The 16,311-nt window shown below is 43.0% G+C and overlaps 1 protein-coding gene across 3 annotated transcripts in view; it reads left to right on the forward strand.

Annotated features, from left to right (window-relative positions):
- Positions 1-16,311, forward strand: part of Pip4k2a (phosphatidylinositol-5-phosphate 4-kinase type 2 alpha) — a 166,813-nt gene that overhangs the window by 137,538 nt on the left and 12,964 nt on the right. For all 3 annotated transcript variants that reach the window (XM_027405314.2, XM_027405313.2, XM_027405315.1), the window contains one exon: positions 3,902-3,940. In XM_027405314.2, coding sequence (XP_027261115.1) covers positions 3,902-3,940 — 39 coding nt within the window. The remainder of the gene's footprint in view (positions 1-3,901; positions 3,941-16,311) is intronic.

The raw sequence follows: 16,311 nt of genomic DNA on the forward strand, positions 1-16,311 counted from the left end.
TGTGCTATTATTTGGTTGGGTATGTGGGAAAAAAATCTTAGCTCACATAAATACATAGTTGGAAAAGAGAGATGAAGAGTTTTAGGGTTAATTTAGGCACTCTTTGATAATACACCAAGGCTTAGCAGATAGTAATGTCTCCAATATTAGTTATACTGAGGAATTTGTGCCCTGATCATTAAAATCTATTGTCAGTTGCATCCACTGGTCCAGGTGTGTGGTTATGTAGTCATATATTGTCTCACTGAAGACATATTTGTTTCTTAATTAACATAGTTTACCCCAATGTCTGAATATTGAATTATGTAGCATCAAAAGTCACATGACCATCTCCATTGGTCACATTGAATGCCTCTCATGTATAGGAAACTGAGGACAAATACGGTTTTTCAAAAGTCTGGTTTTCATTTGGTAGCATTTTATTTGCTGACCTCAAGCCCTGTCATCAAGTCCTGTCCCTCAACCCTCATGTCGTGAAATGACAGCTCATCCAGAGCCTTACGGTTTCATCCATTGTCCAGAAAGTGTTTTTCAGTTTCAGGCCTGAACAAATACAGTTCATCTGTAGTTTTGTTTTTTCAAATAAAAAATGTTTTCTGAGAAAGAAGGTAGCTGGTTCATCCCTGCCTCTGTTGGAAAAATGGCCCTTGGCAGCATTCACTGCTTAAACAGATATGCTGTCTGCCTGCCCCCCTCTTCAGTACTGAAGTGTGTGTTCTGCAGGATCAAGGTCCTTCATTGATTCATCAAGGACTTTCATAAAGGATGCTAGGGACCTGGGGCTCTCCCAATGACAGATACTCTTAACTGTCTGATGGGACAAAGCCCACTACTGTGCTTGCAGTGTCCTTCATCAAGAGAGTGTGAACATCAAGAGAGTGAAGAGGCAACTGGTGTCTCAGTATTATAAAAACAATTTTGCCAGATGTGGTGTTACACACCTGTAACCTCAGCAGTCAGAACGCTAAGACAGTAAGATCACAAGTTCAAAGCCAGCCTGAGCTACATAACAAGTTTCAAGCCAGCTTTCAATACAGACGAGGTCCTGCCTCAAGAGGCAAAACAAACAAGCAACAGTTTTGACCTTGCAGGCCCCTCAGGGCACCCCAGGAGAATGCTAGTGTAAGTAAAAGGAAATGATGCAGCCTTTGCTTCTGCCCTCTGAATTCCAGACAGACTGAACTTTCTGCTCACAGCCTTATCCTGTCCTGCATCCAGCTCTCAACTCAAGCCATTTTGTTGCCCTGGAATTGCTTCTTCCACACCCAGTTCTTGCCTTTGACACCTGCTCTTTCCTGAAAGAGTGGAGCAGAGCAGCAGTGCTCACATTCTACTGAGAAGTTTCGGGGTCTGGGTGGTTCTCTGTGTGTCTCACTTCAGAAAGCCAGTGTGCCCTCAGAAGCCCCATGAAGTTAGCAGCTGTGTACAAGTTGCTGAACCTTCAAACCTCCCTTTCCTGGTTTATTGCAGTAGAGATAGTTTTATCTGCACCTGGAGAGTACATTAAGTAAGATGCAAATAGGTACCTAGGGGTCTTGTCTAGTCTGCTAGTGTATGAGTCCCTTGAGGGTAAGCCTTTTGTCCCACTTAACATTTATCCCCTTGAAATGCTAAGATAGCCCTGACTTCAAGTAAGCATGCCCAGGTCTAAGTTACATTTATAGACTGGATATCTTAGTATCTCACAATGCTACCTCTCTTTCCCTTATAGAACAAAAACACTGTTATTGCTAGAGCCCCCAAGTGCATGGAAACCATACCCTTGGTGTCATTTCATGATTCCAATTCAAGGCCTTAACTTCTGTCTTAGAATTTCTATCTCTGTGACAAAACACCACGACCAAAAAGCAAGTTGGGGAGGAAAGGGTCTGTTTGGCTTACACTTCCAGAAAGAATTCAGGAAAGGAACTCAAACAGGGCAAGGTCAGGGAGGCAGGAGCTGATGTAGAAGCCATGGAGGGCTTCCTAGAGAATAGGGCCACCCACAGTAGGAAGGGCTTCCTGCCTCAACATAATCAAGATAATTTCCCCCCAGACATGCACATAGACCAACTTACTCTAAACAGCTCCTCATTAAGACTCCTCTCCCAAGAGAATCTGGATTGTGGCAAGTTGACAGTTAAGAATAACCATCATGGGGCTGGAGAGATGGCTTAGAGGTTAAGAGCGCTGGCTGTTCTTCCAGAGGTCCTGAGTTCACTTCCCAGTAACTACATGGTAGCTCACAACCATCTATAGTGGGATCTGATGCCCTCTTCTAGCTTGCATGCAGATAGGACACTCACATATATTAACTAGATAGATAGATAGATAGATAGATAGATAGATAGATAGATAGATAGATAGATAGATCAAATAGGACACTCACATATTAACTAGATAGATAGATAGATAGATAGATAGATAGATAGATAGATAGATAGATAGATAGATAGATAGATAGATCTTTAAAAAAAAAAGAATAACCATCACTAGTAGAAAGAGTGACAAATGCTGCTGGGCAGAGGTCTGAGCACAGCTGTGCTCCTGGAATGGATCTTCTGCCTGGTGCTCCTTTGACTTGTCCCTAAGAAACTTTGAGTGTTCTCCCTGGGCCACTCTCCAGGGTTTTGATACCTACCAGTCCTGGGGATGCCAAGTACCAGGGAGTGGAGAACTGGCACTGGGGGCTCAAGCCTGCTCTTGGTCTCTCTCCCCAATACAGGGCCCCCTTCTGCCATTTCTTACACCGGTGGAGCTGAGTGTGCACACATCAGTGGACAAGTAGTTACAGGGAGAGTGTTTTTTTCTTTCTGGAGCTAACCAACTGCTTTGCTCAAGTCAAGTATGGGTCCCTTCATGATTGGCCACTTTAATGATAAGGATGGTAGTTGTGGATTTGAGCAATAGTTAAGGTAACAAACACTCCACCATAGCAGTTCAGGCATTTGGTGCTGGGGGGACCAGGAATTCATAACTCTGTCATCCTTCTCCAGCCACTTGCCACAGGTGAGATACAAAGAATTAAGTAACGATTGCTGAATTCACATATTTAGGAATCGAAAGTACAAATCAACTGGTCTATGTGTTCCTCAGCTTTTCTTCTGGATTAAAGTCTTCCACCAAAAGGAAAGTTTCTCTGCTTGAATACTGCCTGCCCCCAAAGTCCCCTGTGGACCTCAGAAGTGACTTCCCATCTCCCATCAGGCATTTTGGCTAACACAGCTCTGAGAGGCTGCTTTTGAAAACTGGTGCAGCAGGCTAGGTGCTGCGGAGATCAAGGGCTGTGTTTTCTTCCACTTTGTACCCTTGTGCTCAGCATAGGGCCTAGAACAAAAGAGGTGTAGGGAAGCCTGTGGCTTTGAAGGAGTCTCCAAAGTAAAGAGAGTCGGAAAGTGCTCTCAGGAGATATGCTGGGAGCTCATCTTCCGTAACTAACACTGGGGAGAGAACAGCACGTGGTACAGAGAAGGCTGTCAGAGGCAAGAATGGTCCACATCTGGAGGTCACGATGCGGGCAAAGGGGCATTCGATGCTTTTGTTGCCACAGCCAGCTGATGGCCCACCTCCCTTTTGAAGATAGTGAAACCAGCCATTTCCAGCAAGCGATGCAGTTTTGATCGGGGCTTAGCAAGAGATGGCTCAAGGGATGCCAGGTTTTCTGGTTTCCAAGCAGGTGGGTAGAGAACCAGAGATAGGTCAGACAAAAAAAAAAAAAAAAGACAGGGATGGGTTGGAGAAGAGTAGACAGTAGACAAGAACACTTGCAGGGGGGGCCACAGACCAGGCGAGGGCTGTTGGGACAAGGGGAACATGCTGAGGACCTAGGACAAAACTAGGTTTGTCTCCACTCTGCCCATGACCACTCCTGTACTGTGTACATCTCATGCAACTCCATTCTTACCATTTCTTTGTGTTTCAGGGCTCGACGGTGGCTAGAGAAGCTAGTGACAAAGAAAAGGTAAGCACCGTGACGTCTCCTCACTGTCCAGGGAGCATGGCTGGTACAATGTCTCTGTTCATTCATCTCATACCTCACCACTGTGGCTCTCCCCATTCCCCTGCTGCTGCAGCTGCTGCAGCTGCTGCTAGCACAGGTGGCATCCCCTGCAGCCTGGGGATGCATGCCTTTATCCCCTTGCTCAGTGGCTGGATGATGCTGTAGTTACCTGTTGTGTGTGCAGTTGACAAAGGGGGGGGGGGTCATAGGCAACCTGCTCGGCACAGACAGAGCCTCCTGTACTGCAGCTGAAATGGAAACTCCAGCTCAGAACGTGGCTCCCAGGGTTTGAGGAACTGGGGTCCCAAGGCCTCTTTTACCCCAGTTTGTCACAAATGACCTCAGCTGTGTTCTCTGCCTCTCTGTTCATTCTCTCAGCCATTACATATTTACTTGGGTGAGCTTCAAATTCCTTTTCAAGTATTCAGTGGTAAGCTGAGATCAGAGTTGGTTTTGCTTTTGAAAATGAAGGGTGAAAAGACTACATCTTTGTGTCTCTTGGCTGATTGTAAAGCAAATGATATTTGAATCTCATTTGCTTTCATTTACAAAATTACAAACTTGAAGGATCAGTCTGTAGGGTACATTATAAAGAGGCCTTTCAGTTTTAAAGGTTAAAAGTATTCAGTATTGATAAATAAGATAGGAGCTGAGGAAGGAATGATAAAGCAGAAAGAGAAATTGGTTAGGTGTTAGTGAAACACTCCAAGTAACAGCTATAAACTGAACATGTGTGTTTCTGCTTTATAAAATGCATTAGATGTTAACAGGAAACAGTTCATCATGAACATAAAGTTTATAGTTAGGATTATTTGCAGAAGTCTTCCTGAGAGATCCAAGTTTTAAGTCAGTTTGAAGATTGTAACTAGTTCAGGTTGGTAGATAGAGACATGAAGAATTGGATCCAATTTTATTAAAAGTGGATCACTTGGAAGAGAAATGGAAAATGACGATTAAATGATGACACGTTAGAAAGACTTTGAACAACCGTAGCAGGTTGGACAGAGAGAGGTCATTTACAACTGTTGAGTTATGACAGAAGAGCAGGTTAATAATCAGACATTAGAGACATGATTTAATGAAAGAACAGAAATAAGATTTGGGCTTTTAAATAAAAAACAAAACTGACTTTCTAGGCCAGATAAGAAAAAAAGTGGTTTCATATGTGATTCCTTTTCAAAATTAAAATAATTCAAATTAAAAAAAAAAAAGAATTTGGAAAATGGCTTCCTGCGTGTAGCCCAGGTTGATCTAAACTAGCCCAGATTGGCACATTGGTCAGATTGACAGATTGGGCAAAAGGCTTGCCTGGACTCTTGCGTATTTTCTACATACCAGCCTCAGAAGGGTCTTTACTATCCCATTGAAAGCTAGATTCGAGAATTGCAAATTTTCTATTACGTTCTCTTAGAATATTATTTTGTTTCAATTTGAATTTTATGAATTTGCACATCTACTCGGCAGTGTTCATTCAGAAGTGTGTGCCTGTGAGCACACAAATGAATGTGTGCATGTGAATGCATGGACATGTGTGTATTCATGGTTACTTCAGGAACTGAAATGATGGGTCACTGAGCCATCCTGCAGGCATACTGCTGTTCAGTAGGAAATGGTATCATGTGAGGACCATGTAGCCAAGGAGCCTAACTCAGCCTGAAAGGGCTTCCTGGAGGAGGTGGTTTGGGGGAAGTTGAAAGATAGAAGGAAGAGCTGAGAGGAAGAGCAGCAAGCTGCAGAGTGGGAGGGGAATTCGTGGGTTGGCTAGAAGGACAGAACAAGTTACAGGGGAGATCTGTTGGGAGGGCCAGTTGGGAGACCAGTGCAGTAACCTCAAGGTGTGGCCTGGGCTTGGCTGATGGACATGGCTAATGGCTAGCCACACCACAGACAGATTTGACATGAAAAAAAATAGAGCAAATTTGTTCATTTGGATGAAATGTGGGAGGTGACCAGGACAGGGAGTGTCTAATGCGAGGCTGTGAAGAATGACTCCCTACACTTCAGATTTGGCCAGAGGATTTGGCCATACTTCAGAGTGAACTCCCTGAAACAGGAAACAGCAGGAAAATGGTTTGAAATTCAAGTGTAGCGTCGGAAGCCAGAAGCTCACAGGCATATGAGGCTCAACAGAGGTCTTATGGTGAAGGAAAAGTGGTATGTCTGTCACCAGGGAAGAGAGTCCTGCCGCAGCCAGATGAGCGAGAGTATGGACCATTCACTCAAATATCTGTTGGGCACGTGTGGTAAGCGTGCGTTTTGCCAGTCTGTAGAGGATATGCCCCAAGAGACGGTGGGTAGCAGCAGAGGCCAGTGTGCAGTGGTGAAGAAGTGTGGAAGAAGGAAATGGTGCCCGCCCTCTGTGTTTTCACTGTGCACTAATGAGTGTGAGTTTTTACACTTCATCCAAGCTACCTTGAAGATGCTAAGAACCAACAAAAATGACTGTTAATTTGCAGGTTGCTGAGTGAGCATTTCTGTCAAGCAAGTATTTAGCTTTTAGCACAGGAGAAGCCTTCCAAGAGTGAAAATAATTGAAACTTTTAACATTATTGAGAGAAAGTACGTAATTATTTAAAGGGTAACACATACAATCCTGCATTCTAGCCACAGAGTGGCCCAGGCAAGAACATGTGGACAAGGTAACAGCTGAACCCCATGGCAGTTTATGGCTTACACACACACACACACACACACACACACACACACACACACACACACACACACACCCCTTTGGTTGCCAAGTCCCTAGAGACTATGTCTGGCAGCATTGGTTTTGGCATCTTCAAGCTCAGTCTACAAGGGCTGCTCCAGCAATAACCAAGACAGACATTTGTAACCAGTGGTTATACAAGGGAAAGCCACTAGCCCTGATGCTTTGTAACTGTGACACTACCTTAGCTACATGGAACATCTGTCCCTGGTCTCCTCGGAAGTGCTCGAGGAACACCTCCTTTCCAGAAGCCAGCAGTATCCACAGGTCCCCTGCCCTTCTCCCTACAGCTTTTCAGCCCCTTTACTGTAAGCATAAACCCAAGTGCATGATATGGTTAAACAGAAACTCATTTTCCTCAACCCCCACTAGGATGCTCTGGTGTGGGTAAATGGCCAGTGTTCCTTTCAGCATTGCCTCTAGTGGTCATGAAATCCAGCAGGGCTTGTGGGTGTAAGAGGTCAGAGCCCAACTATGTGCCCATCTGAGACCCAGAAGCTGCAAACCTAAGCAGTGTCACACAGTTGCTGGCACTTTCTCAGTCACACACTTCCTCCCCCACTCCTCTTAAAGGACCAGCCTCCTTCAGGCCCACTCTCCCCAACCTCACCCCCTGCAAGGGGCTAGAGGGTGGCCCAGTCCTCAGGGCCTGCAGCTGTCTGTACCCTCTTAACTAGCCCCAAACCTAGGCTTCGAGTTGTTGGCACAGACAGAAACCTTCTCTTCCCCCAGGATTTATTTCTACGCTAATATCGATGTATTGGCATGCAGAAGACTATCTGTAGTTGAGCATGCATCTGATGATGTTATCTTTAGTTAAGACAGTGCAATGATTGCTTCCTTTGAGTCAATGGGGTTATTTCACAAGTGGGTCCAATACCAATCTAAGGTCATGCAATTCTGGAGTGACAGAGCCCCAGGCGCTCTAGGACCAGAGCTCATGTGTCTAACCACAGCATATAACTGCCTTCTCAATGTTTGGGTCTCACTCTGTCTCTGTCCTTTTCTTAAAGGACATAATATTTTAAATCATGAAAATGAAAAAGGAAATTAACTACGTTAACCAAAACATGGCAAGCAGGCTTAATATGGTGCTAAAACAATTCACCCAGGGTCTTGACCTTCTATTTTCTTTTTATATAATAGAGTAAATGATCTGGTTTCAGAGTATTTTAGCAAAACAACCCAGTTGTGTATCCTGTACTTAAAGAGTCTGAGCATTTTTCACACATGATTTCAGTGTTTGATTTGGTACACTGGGTGCACACACAGTCTTTGGCCCTGTGACTCCAGCTATGGAAACACTGCCTTTACTGACACTCTTGCCTTGAGAAAGACCCCAGGACTTTGCACTGCGTAGGAGGTTGGGGAATCTGACAGCTCTTCCCCCAAAGGTCAGAGGGTTTCTAGGGCTACCTCACCCATCCATGTGCCTTTCAGATTCTAACTGGGAAGGGGAGGAGAAAGCTTGCACAGAAGGGATTCAAAGGCAATCAAAACTTAGAGTCACCCAGAAGAGTGTGGCTGCCAGAGAGCTAGGGTGTCTCTGCTGCCCGGGAGTTTACCGATAACCCAGAAAGACTCACTTACAGTTAGTTGAATGTATTGCCATAGTTGAACTCTGACGCACTGGGCTTTTAGGGTATTTTTTAAAACTGCTTTCCTTTCTCCCCCACCCCCCAAGCTGTTGGTTTTACTTCCTTCCATGATCAGTTAATAGTTTTGACTCTTCTTTAAAAGCATAGCATGTTGGGGGTCCACGAATAAAACCTTAAACACCTTTAGAATGACCACTGGTACCTGTGGTTTGAAATGCTTGGGGACGGCTGAAGATGCTCTGTTTCCTCTATTGTAGCTTCTTAGAAAGAAAAGATAGCAACTGTGTTGTAATTGCTGCATGGTGCTGTCCTGTTCAGAATGATTGCCGCTGTGCAAGCCCCCTTCCCAGGCTCCGGCTGGCACAGCTTAATTAGTGCACTCAATTCTTCCCTTCTCCTTCAGGCTTCCTTCACACTGGAGTCATTATTTAATTTCCCATACTTTTAACTTGTTGATGACAAGTTTTGAAACTGTCATTTTCAATGTTTAGTGATATAGGTGCAGACAAGTCCCATCCCTTGGATTTCATCTTGACACATAATTAGTGTGATTTGCATTAGCATAATAATGGAGATGGAACTGGAGGAGATAAAGTCCCTGAATTCTAACAATAATGGAATTACTTTTATGGCAACAAGTATCAGAACATGCATGTACAGATGTCTAGATTTTTTTTTATATGGGAACAGTCCTTGAAAAAAAATTGTCAAATTCTGACAGCTGCTATGACTTGTTTTATTCCCTAATTCTTTTCTTTTTAGTGGAAGGGCATCTTCCATTCATGACTCCAGCAGTTTCACCCCCTCTAAATGAGACAGAGAAATGCGAATCTCCCTGGTGGTCGATCTTTTCACAGCTGCGCTCCAATTCCAGTGTGACATCAAATTACTAATTATAGCTGAGCGGACTGCTTTTTACAAATGACAGTCTTAGCATGCTGCCAGCTAGCCAGCTCCACAGCAGGGACTCTGGGGGAGTAAAAGGAAACGTAACTGGACTCACTTGATCTCCAGGGGATTTGACCTGACTCTTTAACAAGCCGGTGTTCTTGTGAGAGAGAGTCCCAGGGATTTACACAAATATGCATTTTGCTCATCATCCTGCACAGTTCTCTAAACTCGGGTCTGATTTTTCTTGGGTACAGTGAATCCTGTGTGATGGGACTCAGAGGGTCAGAATAAGGAGATTCCTTTTAACTCACCACCTTTTCCCTGGACCCATAGGGAAGAAAGCAGCTGTCCCCCAATTGGTATTTACAGAGCTCTTTTGGCAATAATCATTGTTGATAATGGACTACGGAAAGCCTCCTTGTTGATTCTTATTTATCATGATTTGCACTGGCGATTAAGAGGCTGCCTCTGACTCTGACGTTGTACCTATTACTGGCTGAAGGTTTCATAGAATTAATCATTAATACCCTCCCACCTAAAACTGCTTTCCCAAACCAGTTTTCAGCATTTCTTTTGAGGTCTTTGAATGGTCCCCATTATAACTAATACCTACCCCTATCTAGTCCTTGCAGTTGGGGCAAGATAAGAAGGGTGCCAGGCCCCTGAGCAAGGTACAAAAAGCACAGCAGTGTACCCATCAGGAAATCTTTCTCTAACATGCTTTTCCTCTCTGAGTGTGATGTCAGCTAGGGAGGTTGTTGGGGAGTTCAGCTCTCCAGACAGCTAATACTTTAAACGTATTCTGTATTTTCCCTCTACTCATACTCTTACACAAAAGTAGATAACTTTCCTTCTTTAGTGGCATGAAAAACACCCAAAGGGCAGGGTACAGTTTCCCTTCAGAGCAGAAGCACAAATTATTTCACAGGCCTTTTTTTTCCCCCTGCATACTGGCAATCAACCCCAAGGCCTAATGTATGCAAAGGAGGCACTCTACCATTGAGTTCCTTCCCCTAGCACAGCACTTAAAGACAACAGTAAGAACTTCAGTTCTGTGAACCAAAGATGTTTTATAAAATAAAAGCAGGTTTGGGACCAAAAGTCTGAGAATCAGGGATCTGAGTCCAGCTTTAAGACCAAGCAAGGAAATGCCAGAATGGAATTGAGAGTTTAGCAATAGGTCGTGTGCGTGCGTGCGTGCGTGTGTGCGTGCGTGTGAGTGTGTGAGAGAGACCATACACATATAGTCATATACATATACATACATATATATACATATATATATAATATGTATATATATAATGATTTGATTGGACCATTGGTTCTCTTGCTTCTGGGTTTTGTGAAATCTCTGGTTTTAAATGAAGCCTTTCTGTGCTTCCTCTGAAAATACTGGTCAACAGTAGACTACCTTTAGAGCCCTGCACATAATAGTCAGCAAAATTACACTTGTTCTATGAAAACCTTAAAGTGATTGATAGACACATTTTTTTTGTTTTGTTTTTTTCAAGACAGGGTTTCTCTGTGGCTTTGAAGGCTGTCCTGGAACTAGCTCTTGTAGACCAGGCTGGTCTTGAACTCATAGAGATCTGCCTGCCTCTACCTCCCGAGTGCTGGGATTAAAGGCGTGCGCCACCACTGCCCAGCGATGAAAACATGTTCTGAAACATTGTATCAGCACATGTCTAAGTTCACCCCTTGGGAGACTATGAGGAAACCCTGAGGGCGTTCTGGGAAGTGGTGTTTTGTTTGAGTTACATGTGATGCTGAAGATGGAATCCGGGGGTCTCTTGCATGCTAGGCAAGTGCTCTGTGCCTGAGCTGGATCCCCTGCTTACAAGTAGGGATTTCCAGCTTTTAATTTACTTGCAATTGTTTCTGACTGGTAAACCTGGCAGAGGACCTCATGCAGTGAGTGAGTCTCATAAGCATCCACCAGATTTGGCACACATGGCAGCATTGAAATCGCCCAGCATTTTTGACATGGAACGCTGTGTGAAGTCAAATTTCCTTAGGTTTACTTGCATTCCCCTGGAGAGAACTCAGCCGAGCATCGGGACTACACACAGAGCTCTGCTATTCGATTGGGAAGTCCTGTAGACCAGCTTGCATCTAGCTACAGTTAGGGTAGAGAGAAGATGTCAGACATGTAGTATGTGGCCTGAGTTTAAGCCAGCCTGCTGCAGAAGTGCAATTCTTACAGTAGTAAGTAGAGATCGTTACAATGTTTGTGTTAAATCAGAATCAAGAGGACTAAAGAAACTTCTTGAGTTTTCAGTCTGTAACATTTCTTACACAACAGTAGATACTCATGTCATAGAATCTTTTGACCAAATTTAAACTAACTTTTTAAAATAAATATTATTCTATTCATTTTAATTTCATTATTTGTAATTATGTGTGTATATATATAGACGTGTCTCTGTATGTGTGGTTCTGTGCATGTAAATGTGGGTGATGTAAATGTGGTGCATGTAAATGTGCACCTACAGAGGTGAGAGGTGTAGGGTCCCCCTAGAACTAAAGTTGAAGGCAGTAATGAACCACCTGAGAGGGTACTGGGAATCGAACTCAGGACCTCTGGAAGAGCAGTGCATGCTCCTTACTGCCAAGCCAACTCTCCAGCTCCTGGTACAAACCAGGATTTGAGGCTGTTTTGTAGATCTTGGAGACCGTTTAACTGCCACATTGTTACTTAATGGCGGAAAACCAATCTATCACTTTTTTCATAGCTGCCTAATATTCATTAAAATGTGCATGTTTTTGTAGCACAAATAATAAAAACCCAGAGACAGATACTGGGGTTCAAGCTGATGATCAGAAAAATAAAGCAGCCGTCCACTAGAGAGTTCTTACGTCTACCAAGGCTGGGCGGTCCTATACTCAGCATGACTGCAGTCTGACTGCCCTGTACTCCTGTCTCCATCCTCCTTAATATTCCTCTCTAGCACTAGGATTAAAGGCATGCACCACCACTGCCTGGCCTCTATGGCTAACTAGTGTGACTGCTGGGATTAAAGGTGTGTGCCACCGCTGCCTGGCCACTATGGCTAACTAATGTGGCTAGCTTTGCACTCTGATCTTCAGGCAAGCTTTATTTGTTAGATCATAAACAAAATATCACCGCAGGTTTTTGTGGTTGGTTGGTTGATGGGTTTCTTTTTTCTCCGTTGTTTTTGGTTTTGCTTTTTTTGGTTTTTTGAGACAGAGTTTCTCTGAGTAACAGCCCTGGAACTCACTTTGTAGACCAGGTTGGCCTCAAACTCAGAGATCCGCATGCCTCTGCCTCCCAAGTGCTGGGATTAAAGGTATAGCCACCACGGCCCAGCTGTGAAAGTATTTTTAGGTAATAAAATTGTCTTTATTACATGTTAGTTTAAGATACTTAGAGAAAATAGCCCATAGCTAGAACTTAGCAGTTCTAAATAGCAATTTGACCGTTATGCTTACCCAGTTTGTATAATCAAACCCAGTTTGATTCTAATTGTAGCACAATTTCATGGGTATGATGAGGTATATTTTCTTTCCACATTTGACATATAAACAGAAATTCCAAACAAAATATGAAACTGTCCAGTCCAGATACTGGTGACAGATGTGTACATTCTCTTTGTTTCCATTGTGGATGTTAAAAGTTAGTAAGGGTCTACTAGGCCATTTCCCAAGCTAGGTACTTAGTCAAGGTCTGCCTCTGGGTGAGGAAGGTCACTAGGTATAATCGTGTGGGAAAGCACCTGTTATCTTTGCCTCTTCTCAGTGAACTTCACCCATATTTGCTAATTTGCCTTTTCATGTATCAAATTTGTGGCTTAGCTGTTTGGGGAAGCGGAACTGATTTTATTATAAATCCCTAGCATCTCTTGTTACCCAAAATTGATACCATGCATGTGATGTTATTTCATCACACTGCTTTTATCCTGACTCCAATACAAGGATTCCCTATGTTCTCTCCCTTACAGGAACAGTTCTGAGGAATTTTCTACTTTATAGACTGATTTTTTTTTTATGACCAGCACAGAATTTTATTCTGTGTCACGAGTTTATTTTCATTTAGGTGCACTTGAAATAACAAGTAAATTACTAACTTAAGCAGTCCCTGACATGGCATGTTTTAACTTAAGCAGTGACAACATGTTTTTTTAAGTTGTGTGTTCAGCTTGAAGTGTCCTGCTAATGGCCATCAAAGACACACCAAGTAGCCGTCTTTGACATCGAGGCTTACAGTGAAACTAAGTGAGTACATCAAACAGAAATTCATTTCATTCTAAAATACAAGTCCTTTAATCGCCACGTACAATGATACATCTAAGCCTCTGCATTAAAACCTTCTGGTACCAAATCCTGTTTGCATTAAACACTCAAGTGTGACCAAGGCACTTGTCTTCCCAGTAATGTTTGTATGCAGACATTACTTTGTTTCATACAAAGTAATGAAACAAAGGCATGGCTGCATGTTACATAATTGTGGGCTCTGTGCATTTTAATTTTAAGAAACGTGTATTTCTCACTTTCCTATTGCTAATAGCCACTTAGATTGCAGTTGGCTGTCTTGCATAAAATACAGGCCAAAAATAAAACACAATGCTGTTTTAGTTTAAATTCTGTATGTTTTAGAGTTATAGTTGTGACAGTAGACACAAATTTAATGTTTGTGGCAATTCTTAAATTGTCATCTGAAAGATAGCTCGATTTTCTTAATTGAACACAAAAGTCCGTATAATTTCTCATCTTGTAAGCTTTACAATGGACTGTTCATTGAACTCTGTACAAATGACAGTAGTTATGCATACACATGAGTGGATATATGTGTTAGTCAATCCTTATTTGAAAAAATTACTTTCATTAAACTATGTTAGTACAAAATTTATGTTGGTTAAAAAATGTCTGATATTTTTGGTATTCAGACATTCTGTAAAAAGTCCTAATAATTTTATACTTAAATATAAAAGGGTAAGTAATATGCTTTTTACCTCATGTCTGCCCAGTTCCCCTGGGAAGCATGTGGAGTCTCTTATCTCCTTTCGATGAGGTTGTCACCTTTCCCAGATGTGTCTGTGTCACTTCTGCAGTGTCTCCTAAGCCATCCACTGAGACTTGTGGTCACATCTAAAATTGAGAGTGTTCTTCTGAACATCTTAAAGTCTTAAACCCCTAGCTAAATATCATCCCACCACCACCACCAAAGGACCCTTTATCTCCCTTATTGAGTGGTAGGAAATAAGAATTAATTAAGAACTCACCCACTTGCTGGGTGTGGTGTGGACTCCCCTGTCCCTCTTCCTCTGTCTCATATATGCCGTCCTGACCTTGATCAGTCTTGCTACATAGTCCACTCCTCACTGGAGGAGAGAACTGACCTGCTAGGAGAGTTTAATGCTGTGCTTTAACAGAAGCCAAAGGCTTTCACTGTTTGTGCAAACATCGTCCTTTGATGGCTCACAGCAAGTCCAGTGTTCCCAGTGAACACACTTCCTCAATTTGTAGCTCCCTTATATATCCATTATATTTTCTGGCCACTAAGCATGAACTTTTGCTTTAGGTCAGCAAAATAGCAATCACTAAATCATGAACTACAATGAGACACTCACAAGAAAACCCAAACAATGGAAAAGTAACGCAAGAAGAAAAAAATCAGCAAATTCCTGTCCTTGGCTGTATGTATAAAAAAGCATTACATTTTATTCCATAGATTTAATAAGTATTACATAAATTTAAATAATTACTCTAAGAAGTTAACTTAGCTAACTTTTATTATATGTCCACATTCTATTATTTGAGTTTCCAGTTATTTTGTTTGTTTATTTGTTTGTTTCTCTTTTTAAAGATTATTAGTCAGGATTTTCTACTGGCCAACTCCTGCTGCAGGTCTCAGGTTTTCTAGCCAGAGAGGCCAAGTTGAGGTTGACAAGTATGTGTAGTACTGGAGTCACTGGAGTCACTGAGGCAGGGCAGGGAGAGCGGCCAGCCAGTGTCAACATGGCTGCGTGTCCAATGTGTTTCCTGTGCCACCATGTGCTCTGGACAATAACACTTGCATACACTGAATGTGTCAGCCCTACCAACAGGCCCTTCATCATAGAGGGCTGCACTGTAAATACATGTACAACATGTGACTAGTGGGTAACAACAGAAAACAAAGGAAATCTTAAGCATGGTCTATATCATTGATGGCCTAAGGTCAAAGAGTCTATTCCTTTAAAACATCAGGAAGGAAAAAAGAGGGGAGCAGAGAGAAAACACAGTTGGTGTGTTCTTGTGAGCAAGCCCTGTGTGTTGCCTTTCTTTTCACACACTAACCCTATTACATAGCTATGGTTATTTTCCCATTACTTGGCTGAAAAGTGGTTTGGGGCTGACCAAGCAGCTGGTCCAAGTCATGGCTAGTGCCATGGCTAGTCATGGCAATGCTTAATGTGATATCTTTTAGAAAAGAAGATAACTTTGCTCAGGATTTCTCAGTTACAGCTTTGTCTAAAGGAGCCATGCCTGAAGACATGACAAGCAAGTCACAGGAACCATGTGTGGCGCATACTGCTCCACCCCTTTGATATGTGTTTCTAGTGTGATCCTCATGACAACCCTCTACAAGTCACAGGAAGTGTGACTTGCCCAAAGACACACAGCTAATATTTAGACAAGCTAAGATCAACCTAGCAGACAGCCTGCGTCCGGCTGTATCCAGAACCATGGGCCTTGATCTATATCCCCTGGATGGAAGTGGAGGTGCAGAGTCAACCCATGGCCCAGCATCTTCCGGCATGCAAGTGAAGGACTGGTCATATGCTTAGTCATTTTATCCAGATACCAGACACAGACACAGGAGAGTTAGATGGTGAGGGAGAAGGGTCCCTCTGGGTATGTCTTTATCCATGCTTATGTGTTTGTCCATCACACTGACCGAGATCCCACATCTTGAATCCAGCCCTCATCTTGCCTGCACAGCGTGGATCTGGATGTGAGTGTGTTCCTAAGCCCTGTTGTAGGGAGAGCATCTGGGAGAGGGGCTTTTGCCCATTAGTATTGCCTGCCCTCTCCCCCCTGCCTTTGCCTCTTGATCCTTTCAATAAGCCCTAAGTCATTTAACCAATCTGGTTGCCCTTTTTTGAACTTGATCCAGTCTAAATACATCCTTA

This window comes from Cricetulus griseus, chromosome 3 (genome assembly GCF_003668045.3).
Source record: "Cricetulus griseus strain 17A/GY chromosome 3, alternate assembly CriGri-PICRH-1.0, whole genome shotgun sequence".
NCBI lineage: Eukaryota > Metazoa > Chordata > Mammalia > Rodentia > Cricetidae > Cricetulus > Cricetulus griseus.